We start from the raw sequence: 15,401 nt of genomic DNA on the forward strand, positions 1-15,401 counted from the left end.
AGGTGGAAGAGGTGCTTAATGAAGATAAACTTTGTTCTACAGCCTGACAGTTCTCTGTGGGACATTTTGGTCTGTGAATTAATCCCTTAATTTAGGAATAAATAAAATAGGTTGTCAATCACAGAACATTGAATGTCTGGAAGCTTCAGTGTATGGCTGACAGATAATCCATAAGCTGATCCTATCTTAGAACATTCAGCTCCTGATATCCCTAACTCTAACATCCTATACAGTGAAATAGTCTCCGTTAATCTGACTACTCGGCTCTCACTGGAATGCGTTAGCCAGGGCAGTGTCAGGCAAACAAGTTGTGGCTGTAAGGGACTAAGTATAATGAGCTTCCCGAGTTTTACCGAGTAAGAGACACGCGATAAATGAAAGCACCTACCTTCTAACTCTGAAGCAGCCAGAGTTACTCAGAGAAGTCAACCCTGTATCACATTCCTGGCAACTCCAGCTTCTCCATCTTATTAAATGGAGTATTACTGTAACTTGTCTGATGCCATCACATCCATAGTCCCTCGCGCACCAGATACCTGTTTGCTCAGTTCCTATTCTGTCTCAGTCATTGTTCTGGACTCTCAGATTCCATAATGAATGTGTTGCATACATTTTTTATGGTGAATATATTTAGATAAGAAAACAATAGTAAAAACTAGTAAGTAGAAACAAATACTGGGGCAGAGAGATACCCCCTTCATTTATACAATGGCATCTGTGTGTTCAATGGATTCACAAATAAATTATATTTAAATTAGTTTGGAATTATGGGATATAAACAAGCAAAATGTACTAAAGATTGCTATTTTCAAAGTGAATAATATAAGATTTGTTTCTGAGGTAGTTTCTTGAGATGTGAGTCACATGCCATTAAATCCAGTCTTGCAAAATGTAAACGTTAGTGCGTTTTAGTATATTCTTAGAGTTGTGTAGTAATAACCACTACTTAGCTCCGGAATGCTTACATCAGGCCCCATGTAAATGCCCCACTGTTTAGATGTTCCTTTCTACTTCCCCTTCTTCCCAGCATCTGCCCAGGGTCATAGCACACTATCCCAGCTCATTCTTTCTATTGCCAAATGATACTGTATTGTATTGTATTGTAGTCTATTGTATAAACTATGTTCCATGCTCATCAGTTAATGGGCATGTGAGTACTAGGAAAAAGGCTGATAGGACCATTCATGTGGGAGTATTTGTGTAGAAGTGTTGCCAGTCCTGCTGATCACACACCAGAGAGCAAAGCTACTGTATCACATGGTAACACAATATTTTGAACTGACAGACTGTTTCCTAAAGTGGATGCACCTCTCACAATATTGCCAGTGAAGGAGCCCAATTTCTCCACATCTTTGCTTATATTTGTTGTTACTTGTTTTCTCTCTCTCTCTCACTCTGTGTGTGTGTGTGCGTGTGTGTGTGTGTGTGAGAGAGAGAGAGAGAGCAGTAGTTGTAGTAATAGTTGTAGTGGTGGTGGTAGTGGTAGTAGTAGTAATAGTAATGTATTTATATGTGCTACATGCACATCAGTGAGTATGTCTTCCTCTATTACTTTCTGCCTTACTGCCTTGAGACAAGGTCTCTCACTGACCTGGAAACTCACTGATTATTTTGGGGGGGGGGTAGGGTCTTAACTGGATGGTTGGTGAACTCTGAGGATCCACTGGTCTCCACTCTCAATATCGGAGTTTCAAGAATAATGGGTAGGTACGGTGACCCATTGCCCTGTACCTAGCCTCATGTCCCTTCTATTATTCTCATCCTTGAATATATGAAGAAGTGACTGATTTTTACTTCATCTGCATTTTCACAGGTTGCTGAAATTGTCAAATGTCTCTTAACACCTTAATTGGCATTTGTATACTTTCATAAGAGAAATATCTATTCAGATACCTGTCCACATTTAAACAGGTTCATTTGTCTTTTGGATGTTAAGGGGCATGCTAGATAGTTTAATGTCAACTTGCTTCAAGCTGGAGTCATTGGAAAGGAGGGAACCTCAGTTGAGAAAATGTTTCCATATGATCGAACTGTTGGATATTTTCTTAATTAGTGATTGATGGAGAAGGACCCAGGCCATTGTGGGTAGTGCCATTCATGGATTGGTGGTTCTAGGTTCTATAAGAAAGCAGATTGAGCAAGCAGTAATGAGCAATCCAGTAAGCAGCACCTCCATGGCCTCTGCATCAGCTCCTGCCTCCAGATTCCTGCCTTGTTTGAATTCCAGCTCTGACTTACTTTATTATTTGGTACAAGCCACATAATCCCTTCCTTCCCCAACTTACTTGGGTCACGGGGTCTCTTCGCAGTAATAGAGCAGTAATTAAGACAAGTTGTAACACTGATATTGTCTCTACAAGCTCTGAATCAGACATATTATTTGCAGATATTATCTATCATTCTTCGAGCATTTTTTCACTTTCTTGGTGGTATTATTAGGCACAAAACTGGGGTTTCAGTTTCCAAGATTCCAATTTATCTCTTTTTCCCTTATGGTATGATTTTTCCTGTTATATTATTATTTTCACGTTATATGTTTGATTTCTTATTTAAACAGGTTATGGGAGTCAAATAAGAAGCAAAGTGGATCAAAGGAGCCCACTCGGGTCTCTCAGGTCAGCCATCCTTCACATCCTTCACTGTTTTAAAAAATGTTCCCTGTGAACATTAAAACTTTTGCAATTATTCCATACATTTCTTTGGTGGAATAGCGCCTGCCCTATAGCTTTAGCATGAATGCTGAGTTGTAGGGGGTCTATGGCATCTCTTCCCTCCAGCTTCCCTTTCTCTTAGTCATTTGTCTTGTACCTTTGTCGATGAAAGTGCTGATCCCGTGAGGATTTAGTGACTCCTGGTCAAGCCCACCACTGATTTCCAGTGCTTGCGCCTCTGGGTTTTGCTCATTCAGATCCATCAGAAAGATTCTTCCTGGTTTGTCCGGTGCAAACGCTGGCATGCCCGGATATTTTAATCCCTGCAGAAACAGAGAACCAGTGTACACACATATGCATATTTAAACGCTATTATCATATGGAAGCCAAAATCTCAAAGCCAAACAAAAATGTCCCAGGTTCTGCATTTCATTTTGACTTGGTGAATTTTCTCTCTGTCACCTACAGCCGTTGTCTGATCTGGGGAAGGAGCACAGCCAGCAACGCCATTCTTTTTTTTTTTTTTTTTAATTAGGTATTTTCCTCATTTACATTTCCAATGCTATCCCAAAAGTCCCCCATACCCTCCACCCCACTCCCCTACCTACCCAATCCCCCTTTTTGGCCCTGGCGTTCCCCTGTACTGGGGCAGATAAAGTTTGCAAGTCCAATGGGCCTCTCTTTCCAGTGATGGCCGACTAGGCCATCTTTTGATACATATGCAGCTAGAGTCAAGAGCTCCGGGGTACTGGTTAGTTCATAATGTTGATCCACCTATAGGGTTACAGATCCCTTTAGCTTCTTGGGTACTTTCTCTAGCTCCTCCATTGGGGGTCCTGTGATCCATCCAATAGCTGAATGTGAGCATCCACTTCTGTGTTTGCCAGGCCCCAGCATAGTCTCATAAGAGACAGCTATATCATGGTCCTTTCAGCAAAGTCTTGCTAGTGTATGCAATGGTGTCAGCGTATAGAGGCTGATTATGGGATGGATCCCTGGATATGGCAGTCTCTAGATGGTCCATCCTTTTGTCTCAGCTCCAAACTTTGTCTCTGTAACTCCTTCCATGGGTGTTTTGTTCCCAATTCTAAGAAGGGGCAAAGTGTCCACACTTTGGTCTTCATTCTTCTTGAGTTTCATGTGTTTTGCAAATTGTATCTTATACCTTGGGTATTCTAAGTTTCTGGGCTAATATCCACTTATCAGTGAGTACATATTGTGTGAGTTCTTTGGTGATTGGGTTGCCTCACTCAGGATAATGCCCTCCAGGTCCAACCATTTGCCTAGAAACTTCATAAATTCATTCTTTTTAATAGCTGAGTAGTACTCCATTGTGTAAATGTAGCACATTTTTTGTATCCATTCCTCTGTTGAGGGGCACCTGGGTTCTTTCCAGCTTCTGGCTATTATAAATAAGGCTGCTATGAACATAGTGGAGCATGTGTCTCTCTTACTAGTTGGAACATCTTCTGGATATATGCCCAGGAGAGGTATTGTGGGATCCTCCGGTAGTACCATGTCCAATTTTCTGAGAAACCGCCAGACTGATTTCCAGAGTGGTTGTACAAGCTTGCAATCCCACCAACAATGGAGGAGTGTTCCTCTTTCTGCAACACCATTCTTTGTTTGTGAATACAGGAAAAACCACTTTTGAGAAAAAGGAAGCATTTTTATCTTAGAAAGAATTAAGGCACAAATTACAGTGCAAGGGACCAAGCTGTGTTACTTACTTAGAGTCCTTTGGTCTTCCTAGGCCTTGAGAAGCTGTTTCATAAAATAAAGCAACTGAAACGTATGATGGCTAAGATTCTTTTCAATCTTGATAGTGACAGTTTCCATTTCCAAAGAATAGAGAAGGAGTGTGTGGTTTAATTAACTCTATTGATCCTATCCCTCCAGCGGTTATAGTGTGTAGTCATAAACAACGCCAGCCACAAGTCAGCACAGGTGCCAGCATCATCTGGAAGTCACCACGGACCATTGGATTTCCTGTTCATTGTCATAGAGACTGCATTCTGTTCTTCACACATGTATCCTAAGTGTGTTTCATTTCAGAAAGTCCACGTGCCACACTGCTTCACCCCGAATGATCGTTTGCCTCCTTCCTCTCTAGAAACACCATGGCATCTGGTATGAATTGTCTCGGACTCCTTTCTGTGAATGACCCTTCAGTTCTTCTCTTCTCCCTCTTCTCTTGATGAAGACACTGTCTGCTGCTCGCTTAAGTCTGTCACCTCTTTCCTTGACCTCCTGTTCCGTATGACCCCCAACCTCCATCTTGCTTTATTCCTTATTTTTCATTAATGACTTCTCCTGCAATTTCGTTCATTTCTCATTCCTCAAAATAATCATTCTTTTTCTTACTTCCTTCAAATATGTGTTTACCTTTTTGTTTCTCCTGAAATTTCTCATAGATATCCCCCAGTCTTATTACCTGATTTGCCCCGACTCTTCTTTCTCTGGGATCCACACTGTGCCTCCAGTATTTTGTGGAAACCCAACCACCTCGTCATGGCAACAGTCTCAGAGTGTCTTCCTTGACAGCCCTTCTCTGTCTACAGCTGTTGGTCTCTGGACGTGTGCCTCCTTCATTCATTTCAAAAAGTCAGGAGTAGAGGTCTAAGATAGAACTTCTGTCTTTATTTCTGCCTCTTGGGTTTTTCTTTCATCTGTCCTTAGACCCCCCTTTCCTCCTTGTGCTCTTTCCTACAGATTTCATTCAGAAAGCTTTAGCTATTTCACAGCCTGCAATGATCCTCACATACCCATGATTACTCAGAACCTCTCTCTGGTACTGTAGCCTCCATCCCTTATTTCTTCCTAAGGTTAGCTTCATGGAGATTTGTCCAAAACACGTCCCTCCAGACCCTCCCTCTCGTGCATATTTATTCTTCTCCATTAAGAGTGCCACTATTCCACTGGGCCATAAAATTCAATACCCAGTTCATCTCTCTACAGCTAACTTGTCAGTAATGTGTTTGAATCAAAGACTAGCAATACCGAAGAAGTAAATGTTAGGGACATCAAGGTATTTGCCTGAATCATTCATTGTATGGCCACACAATAAATAGGGATATGCTGCATTGAATCCACACACATCATTAAAAAGGGTCTCTCTCTCTCTCTCTCTCTCTCTCTCTCTCTCTCCCTCTGTGTGTGTGTGTATGTGTGTGTGTGTGTGTGTGTGTGTGTGTGTGTGTGAAGGCAGCATATTTCTACAAGTCCTATGGTGTCATGGAGACACTGTCATCAAACAAAGAAACCAGATGCTCTAAACAAACAAGATTTGACAGAAGCAAGAGTAAGACATTTGATTAAGAGCACCAAGGAAATACTTCTGGAAGAAGATTTAGGTTTCTCTTCTTCATGGCGTTCTGTTGGGTTAGAATTGCTGGGAGCAATCGTATTGGATGCCAGTAACAGCATGCAAATTCATCCATGCCACTCAGTCGCTTTGAGGTTCTGATTTTCTCCTGCACATTGTAGGCATGTGTGCACATACCTTCATTGAACCTCTCCACGGTCCTCACTCGTCCTCGGATTTCATATGTTCAGTCCTAGGCTGGGTGCCTGGAGCATTAATGAACACATCCAAGTCCCCAGCTCAAGGAACTTAGTTGCTTGACATTGCAACAAGAACATATCAGCTTAGGGTGGTACCTAGGATAGTCCATCCATCTCCAACAGCAGAACCAGGGAAGGCTTGCTGAGGAATCTGAGTACCTTCACAAGGAGGCTTCACTGAGAACCAGAAGTTAAACTGGCAAAGTGGGAGGGTGAGAGTAATCTTGTGAGCAGCAAGCAAGCCCATCTCAAGGCTAGGGGGAAATACCCTCTTGGTCACTTTATAAATGCTAAGAGTATCTATCTGCATAGAATCCCTTTCTAAATCTGCAACTTCTAAACATTGTTGAGAAAAGCAGGAAGGTCATAGGAGAGGCCAAGGAGAACAAGATAATGAACGCAGGAAGATTAGAAACAGAGCAAAGAGCATGGATAGTGCTGAGCTCACTCCAAGCAGGAGTTGCCAGTTCACAGCTGGATGGAAAGAGCAGGGGTGCAGGCATCTCTCACACAGTGCTTGTGGTGATAATGGATCCTTCTCTGCTGCCAGGGGGAAGCACAGAGTCAGAACAACAAATGCTTCCTAACAGTGATGGCATCTCCTAACCACACAGAATAATCATGTTTGTGGGTCTGTTTGGCACAGCCCAGAAAATCAAACTTGACAATAGAAAATTGAGGTCAAGGAAAAAAGAGACTTTTCCAGACAGCTCTGTTTTATTTTTGAGCTAGAAGGAAAAGTAAAGAAAGACAATCTTGCCTCTCAGTATTTAAAATCCAACCGAGACCTCTGTACTAGACTCTGCTTACTTAAGAACCTGCACACTCAGATCGCCGCACCTGAAGAATGTCTTTCTTTGAGCCAAAAATATTTAGACTTAAAATTTATGTGAGTTAGTGGTGTGGGAAAAAATGAAATATTTCACATGCAATTCTAGCAACAACTACAACCACAAAATTCACACTGAAAATGTGGTAAATCCACTTTTTCAAAGTGTTGGATCCCAAGCTCTGGACTTAGTGAGGTGGCAGGGTTCCTGATATGCACAAACCTCTGGTTTCAATCTTTTTTTTTTTTTTTAATTTAATTTTTTTTCATTAGGTATTTTCCTCGTTTACATTTCCAATGCTATACCAAAAGTCCCCCATACCCACCCCCCCCAATCCCCTACCCACCCACTCCCCCTTTTTGGCCCTGGCGTTCCCCTGTACTGGGGCATATAAAGTTTGCAAGTCCAATGGGCCTCTCTTTGCAGTGATGGCCGACTAGGCCATCTTTTGATACATATGCAGCTAAAGACAAGAGCTCCGGGGTACTGGTTAGTTCATATTGTTAAATACCACAAAAACAAAACCAGTAAATCCCAAACCCTATCCCAGTGTGCTATTGGCTTGATAAATGCATGAAAACCTTCAACATGCAATAAATACATTGTTCTTTCTTCCTTTCTTCCTTTCTCCCTTCCTTCTTTCTTTCCTTTTTTCTTTCTTTGCTATTTTTTTTTGTTGTTGTTGTTCTCAAGCATAAAGTCCTGGTCTTTTAAAACGTGTCAAGGTGGTATAGAGAACTAAGTAGTTTCTTCTCTAACTCATGGAAACACATTGAAGGAATAGCTGAGAGTCCAACTATTGATTTTTAAACTCACTACCATTTAAAGAGCTGCCCACATAAGCAGGCATGGCAAGAATACTGGCTAGTGAGAAGATGACTACCAGACACCAAAGTACCCCCCAATAAGTCAGTGATGGAGCTGAGAAGCAACAAAGCAGTTTGGAGACCAGACTGTCAGCCAAATGCACATCAATACACATTTATGGAGACACTAACCGAGCATGCAGCTGACCATGGGAAGCAGCCCACATGAGGCGGCCAGAGTTAGGCATGCCTGTGGTGCTCTAATTAGGCCTCCAGATTGCAATTTGGCTTTTGTAGTTGACTGGTCTACCCAGAGGTGGCAAGAGCATGTAGGGGTCCATCTGGCATCTTGGGCTGGAAACTTTAATGCACGGCCTCTACAGCTATTGATGTGAGCGTCAGAGCGGTTGGCAAATACTCACAGTGGAGATAAAAGCCAGCCCGCTAGGAAGTATATCAATATCTTCAGAGCCATTCTCTGCAAAACACAAAGCAGAAAATAATCACAAAGATGCATATGTGGAGCCTTCAAAGAAGTTCAATAGCCCAAACTTTTGAGTTCTTTTGGAAAATGCACCGACTGTTTCAATCATTGACTTGGAAAATTATGGTAACTTTCAGAAATCCCACAGGCATACCTGCTCTTGGAACACTTAACGTCTGTCTCTACAAGCATTAAATTCTTCCTTAAAATTCCCTTTTTTCAAGGAGAAAAGTGCAAAGCAAACTACTCTATAAAAATAAAATCATATCCTAGTTTTATTCTTTAAATGACAACTTGCTGGGCGTATACTGAGAAAGTCTGTGATATTCCTCCCAAAAGACCGCTCCTCACTTACTGAATGGGACTGTTTAGTCAACACCGAGTCAATTCCTGAGAAACCTCTCTGCCAAGGGTTCTTCATTCTACAACCTGCCAGACCTAAGCACGCACAATTACACTGAGAAGTTATTGAATAAGCGTTCAGTGGGTGATAGTCATGCTAGGGACAGGCTGTGGAGAACAGTTTAAATAGAAAGCGTTGGGTCCAATCACCTCCTTAAGATCCTTGAGCATTTTTTCTGTGGAAAGAAGTATACAGTGCGTGAGCGGGATGGGCCAGAGGACAGTTTCTAATAGAGATAAATTATGGTAAGACGTGGGAGTGGGGCTGATTCTGGAGGCGATGGTTATCGAATATGGCTAAATAAACATCAGAGCCCAGCCCCATGCTCCACCCCAGCAGCTGATGCGATTTTCCACACTCTTCCACAGTGAGGCAAGGACTGAATTCTCTTCCCAAAAGCCTGAGGGAACTTTGATATTGTCTTGACAATGAAGTGGGGTAAACACAATGCCATGTGACTTTAGAGGCTAAATGTCATAGCCATAGCTGCTCTGATGTAGTCTCTCTGTCTCTTCCTTTTTGTGTTCCTTCTTTCCTCCTCTACCTCCTCCTCTCTCTCCCTCCTCCACTCTCTCAAGGATGTGCCCTGAAGTAAAATACAGAAGATGGGTTATTCAACGCTACAGAGTGAGGGATGTAAAGAACACAAAAGATGGGGAGAAAAGATAGGGGCTCCCAGGTGGCTTATTCCCAAACTGTGAGTCATCTTTGATAGTGTGAATGGAACAACTGGACTTTCTTCACTAAGCCCAGCCAACATTGTAAGAAAAACAACTAGGATTTTCTTGTTTGATGTGAGACAGGGTTTCCCTAGGTAGCCTAGAAGGACCTTGGACTCTTGATCCTCCTGCCTCAGCCCCATGAATGCTAGAATTACAGCTGTGTGTCACTACGTCCTAACTTACTGTTCAGTGTCACTAGGTGTGGGGCTGTCTGTTACAGAGCCACAATAATTGGAACACATGGGAAATGGTTACCTGGGGAAATGGATTGCCAGGTTGTCACTAAGCAACTGGGAGAGAATATGGGTAGATGTGGAAAAGAAAATCAGGACAAAAGCCAAAGAAAAGCTAAGTTTGAACCAATAGAAGGGTGAGCAAGAGGTGCTGAAGGCAGGAGATGGGAGAGAAACTAATGCCCAACTAGTAATGTGAAAACTACAATCAACCGGAGCTTCCCATCCCCTGGGCAGTTTTGTTCATCAAGCTTTACCTATATTTGATGCCCAGATGGCTTGAAAAGCTTGATGCTATTTCCATATGGAGTGAAATACACGCTGGGAAAACCCACAGGTGAAATAGTCATTCCGCATCACAGGGTGGCTACCCGTTTGATATTTCTCCCACCTCTCTGATCACCCCTTCTTGGTTTCCTGTTGCCTTTATCTCTCACTCTGCTCTGAATATAGAATAAAGTCTGTCTGCCCTCACCTTGTATCTCAAGGCAGAGCAAACAGCCCAGTCGGTCCTGTGCTTTCAGTTGCCATCCACTTGCTCTCAATTCTCTGATCTGCATCAAGTCCTTCTTGCAAGTTCAGACTCCTACGATCATCCAGGGCTGAACACCCCACCTGGTTTCTCATGTTCAACAGGCTCCAAACAGATCTGGACATTTCCTTATTTTATCCTTTCCATCTTTCAACGACAATGAATGGCAACTTCTATCCTCAGGTTCTCAGAGCAAGGAACATGGAGCTATCTTTGCCACCCCCCTATTCTTTCATCCCCCAAACTTTCCCTTATTTGTCTTCTATGTTCTCCTGGGTTTCTACAACAGGTTCCTAATAGTCCAGCTTCTTCCATAGGCCATGGTCTGTGCTTACGTCTTTCTGACCTGCTAAGCCGACCCTATCATTCCCCCCACCCTGACTTTAAAGGCCGCTAAAGGCCGGCTAGAGATAGTTGTACAAATCTCACGCTCCTTGTGTAGTTCCAAATCTATTCATATTTTGGCCCAGGCTCAGTTCCTTTTTATCCTGCCCTCCTGGATACATTCTAGCTATGTATTGGTGCTTCCTTGAGTAGTGGAAGTCTGCTAGATTTATTCATTTATATATACACACACATAGAGAGAGAATGAGAGAGAGAGAGAGAGAGCACAATACACACACAGATATACACACACAGCATGAGGCCATTGCTTCAGCTTGTCAAAGCTTTCATGGATTTAGCATTCATCTTTATATGCAAATATTGTTGCCTTTGGGTAACTCCAACATGACATTTTTTCACAGTGCTCTGTATCTTGCTTGTTAATTGGCTATTAGCCTGAAAACTTCCTGGGAACAAGGTGTGGTTTTATTTCATGTTGTATCTATGTACTGGACACATTATCTGGCTTTTCATTGTAGACAATCCTGATGCAACCTGTTTAACTTAAGAGGTAACCATGTTAGCAATTTGAGTGTTGTCTCATTTAAGAAATAAATGCTATGAACATAATCTCTGAGTACAGATGTCCAGTTGACAGTGACGTGATTAGGAGGTTTCACCTTTCCAATGACAGGAAAATGAAAATGCATTCAGGAGAAACATCACCCTTGGTTCTGACTTCCGATCTCCACAGTTCTCCATGGGGCCTGAGCCATGTGAGCAGGGGCTGCTCCCTGTCTTGGGGAAGAAAGATGTCCTCCCTACAGAGATGTTCCTAGGAACGCTCTGTGAGTTAGGAGTATGAAACGTAGTTTTGACTTACAGTATTTCCAACTGAAAGGATATTAATCATGTCATAACACACACTGTGGTTTAGCTTCTCAATTAACCTCTATACAAGATATTCTGAGTCGTGAGATCTCTGATTTGTCTCCTTTTCTCTCCAAATGCCATTTTTGCATAGCTCCCATAACAGCATCACCCTGCCCTAACATGCAGTGTTCCGGGGTCCTGTGTTTTCTTATTGCCCTCCCTCCCACCACGCCACTGCACCAGAGCACATAGAAGTTGGTGCTTTGCTCTCTGAGGTGTAAAAGCATCAACAGGACTGACAGCATTCCACCCCACCACCCACACTCTCGACTACACGGAATCTACAGGACAAGTCCCAGGCATCTCAACAGTAGGGAAAGCAGTGGAAGTGAGATGTCCGGGGTCCTGTTTTCTGAGTTCTCCCTTTTCTCCATCCTGCCAGTCTATACCCAGCTATGGTCAAAACTCTCAGCTCCCTCTCTTTCTCTCAGAGCTTATAATGTTCCATCTAATCAAGCCTACTAGGACATCAGTTCAATAATGTCCTCCTTTCTCCAATCATTCCCTGTAAATACCTCAAGACAGTGTCACTCCAGAAACTTCTATATGCTGCTATTATTATTATTATTATTATTATTATTATTATTATTATTATTATTATTATTATTTCATACCTTGGGAGGAAGTTTCTGACTGTCAGCTGAGTAAATAAATGGACTTTACTATGGAGCAGCAGTGCATCTTAGAGACTGGGAAGGTGCAGGAAGAAGGAAAAGCTGAAAACTACCAAATCCAACACTGCTAACTTGATAACCCTGCCTGCAGAAATCCCTCATTCAGCGGGCCCACACATTATTTCAAGTGTAGCTCTGCCTGGATGCCAAGAGATGCCACACGACGTCCTTGTTATGTAATTCTCAATGCACATAGGCTTGGGGAAGGAAAAGTTAGTAGAGAAGGAAGAAAGCAAGGAAGGGAGAAGAATGGTTGTACCTGTCAGTTCTTCCTGTAAGGAACCTGGGGTGCACAGTTAACATCTCAGCCTTGGGAACACAAGGCAGGAGGGCTGCCATGCCGTGAGGGCCAGCCATGGCTATATAGCAAGACTGTATGTGGATACAATCATTGGAGGAGAAGATGAGAGGGGGAAAGAAAAATAAACATACAAAAAGGAAGAGGTTTTTTTCCCCACTGATGAATTAACTTCAAAAGTTTGATTTCAGCGGGGGCTGGAAGGTTAGGCCTGCAATCCCAGGATCATCCAGGGCCTGGGCAAGAAGATAAAATCAGGACATGCCTGAGTTCAAGGCTTCCTTCCAGGACTAGCCTGAGCAACGGAACAAAACCACGAGTTGAAAAGAAAAAGCTACACTTACAGCTTAGGTCTAGGGTGCTTGCCTAAGTAAGCTCACACCCAGAGCTCCAGTAAACCGAACACACACACACACACACACACACACACACACACACACACACACGCACATACACACACACATACACACACATACACACACACATACACATGCACACACACATACACACACACGCACGCGCGCACACACACACATACACACATACACACACACATGCACACACACGCACATGCTCGCCTGTCTCATTGTAAAGAAACAAAAAGAACTTTCTTTGGCTATGTGTCTGCTGTACTCCACTTACAGTCCTTCAGTGCTGCTCCATTGCTACATAAAACCCTCGACCATCAAATACTTAGGGCTTATGACTAATGTCTTCTTAGCTATCTCCATTTACATATCTAGTCACCTTTTGGTCAGCTTTCATTTAGTAATATTCTAGCTATTTGCATCTTCTGTTACAATAAGACTTTTCTGGAACATCTATACTAAAAACATATATTAACATTATACAATAGAGACTGCAGAGGCATGGAAGAAAACGACCCCAATCCCTAATGCAGGTGAACATCTGGACCATCAAGGCAGCTCACGCAATCAGTGTCCTCCATGCAAAGCACAGAGAATCACATGAGCTTTATAGATCTGTGAAGCTAGAACAGGAGCTTGCAAAGAAGTTAGCATCACACTTGTGGGCCCACACCTTTGACACGAGAACTTGATGGTTTGGTTGTAGTTGTAGTTGTGTCTTGTTTTTACGTAATCATCAGCATTGTTTTATTAACTAATGGACTGCAGTCATTCTAACATCTTCAGTTCTTCAAACATAAAATACAAACATGTGACAGATGCAAAACATGGGTTTTTTTTTTCCATCTCGTTTAAGCCTATTAAACTATTTGAGTAATAAAGACATTGACCTATGGCTTACAGTATTAACTATAGCTTTAGTTTCTCAAATTTAGCTAACTTATATAATTTGAGAATTACAGTAGACATCAAAAAATCCTGTAATGTAATTATTTCCCTAAACAGCTTGGCAGGCTCATGCCTTGAGACATAAGCATGCAATGTGTGTGGCTGCTACTCTCTAGATCAGTGGGTCTCAACCTGTGGGTCACAACCTCCATTGTCAAAAATATTCATATTACGATTAACAACAGTAGCAAAATTAGTTATGAAATAGCAAAAAAAATGATTTAATGATGGGGGTCACCATAACACGAGAAACTGTATTAAAGGGCTGCAGCGTGAGGAAGGCTGAGAACCAGCGCTCTAGAGAGTGAGCAAGTAGGTGAATGTCCTGTTGCCTTATTTTTCATATTACAGTAAGCCTGACCCATTTAAAAGATGTCTTTGGTTTTGTTTATTGTTGCCATGTGTGTGAGTGACTGTGTATGTGTGTGTGTGTGCCTTTGGCCTTTGGGTCTTTATTGGGACTTGAACCGAGGGCCTCATTTTTATAAGAAAGTGAACTCGAGTCTCTATAGTCTATTGTCTGTTAAGACTTGTACTGTGACCCCAGGGGAAGGGTCTTAAAACCAAGCAGAATGTAACCCTCGTGACAATTCCCTGGAACCCTTTGAATCCTGAAGATTCTGTCACTTCTGACCTGAGACCTCTGTTTGGGCTGGAACACACAGACTACTGGTGCAGCTTCTCTGAAGATACCATGTGAGCCTCCTTCTGATGCTTGCTCCATCCCAAACTGCTGTGAGGTGGTGGAAGTGCCCGCTAACTTCAGAAATCCACATATGCTGCGTATGTTCATGCCTTCCTTCCCCGCAGAATCCCTTTTAACACTTTGGTTTCTGAAACACCAAGGTTCCCTAGGGAATTGTTTCCTTCCCTTCTTCCAGTCTCTTCCTGGCAGCACAAACCATTTATTTTTTATTTTATTTTATTTATTTATTTAGGTTTTTTGAGACATGGTTTTTCTGTATAGCCCTGGCTATCCTGGAACTCACTCTGTAGACCAGGCTGGCCTCAAACTCAGAAATCCACCTGCCTCTTCCTCCCTAGTTCTACGAATAAAGGTGTGTGCCACCATGCCCGGCAACACAAACCTTTTTTTTTTTGTTTTGTTTTTTGTTTTTTTGAGACAGGGTTTCTCTGTGTAGCTTTGGCTGTCCTGACTCTGTAGACCAGGCTGGGCTCGAACTCAGAAATCTGCCTGCCTCTGCCTCTGGGATTAAAGGTGTGCGCTACCACGCCCGACTCACAAACCATTTCTACGTTCCTGGAACAGGGCTGCGGATGTAGCTCGGTTGGTAGAACCTAAGCCAGAGGTCCTACCCACCCCCACCACTCAAGGACGCTATAGAGCACCCCTTTGTCCTCAGCACTTAGAAGAGAAGCTCAAGTTCATTTTGGGGTAGGTAATAGGTTCAAAGCCAGCCTGAGATACTTGAGAGACTGCCTCAGAAATCAAAGTATACAAACGGAAAAAAACAAACAAACAAACAAACAAACAAACATGGTAGGAGGTAAAAGAATAGAAAACCAAAATGAAGGGACTATTTTGGACACGAGAGGAATCTGAGGCTGACTGCAGTGCTCAACAGAGGGGAGAAAATGTCATAGCGAAGATGAGAAAGACGGAGAAGCGC

The 15,401-nt window shown here is 42.6% G+C and overlaps 1 protein-coding gene across 5 annotated transcripts in view; it reads right to left on the bottom strand.

Moving 5' to 3' along the window:
- The window catches only part of Pon3 (paraoxonase 3), a 40,030-nt gene that overhangs the window by 21,749 nt on the left and 2,880 nt on the right, over positions 1-15,401 (bottom strand). For 3 of the 5 annotated variants that reach the window (NM_173006.2, XM_006505089.4, XM_030255426.1), the window contains 2 exons: positions 8,274-8,329; positions 2,809-2,974 (listed from right to left, as the gene is read on the bottom strand). In NM_173006.2, coding sequence (NP_766594.1) covers positions 2,809-2,974; positions 8,274-8,329 — 222 coding nt within the window. Of the gene's footprint in view, positions 1-2,808; positions 2,975-8,043; positions 8,330-15,401 lie in introns of all 5 variants that reach the window. The other 2 variants (NM_001363812.1, XM_011241062.3) reach the window with 1 other exon arrangement.

The sequence above is a fragment of the Mus musculus genome, chromosome 6, assembly GCF_000001635.26.
Source record: "Mus musculus strain C57BL/6J chromosome 6, GRCm38.p6 C57BL/6J".
Lineage (NCBI taxonomy): Eukaryota > Metazoa > Chordata > Mammalia > Rodentia > Muridae > Mus > Mus musculus.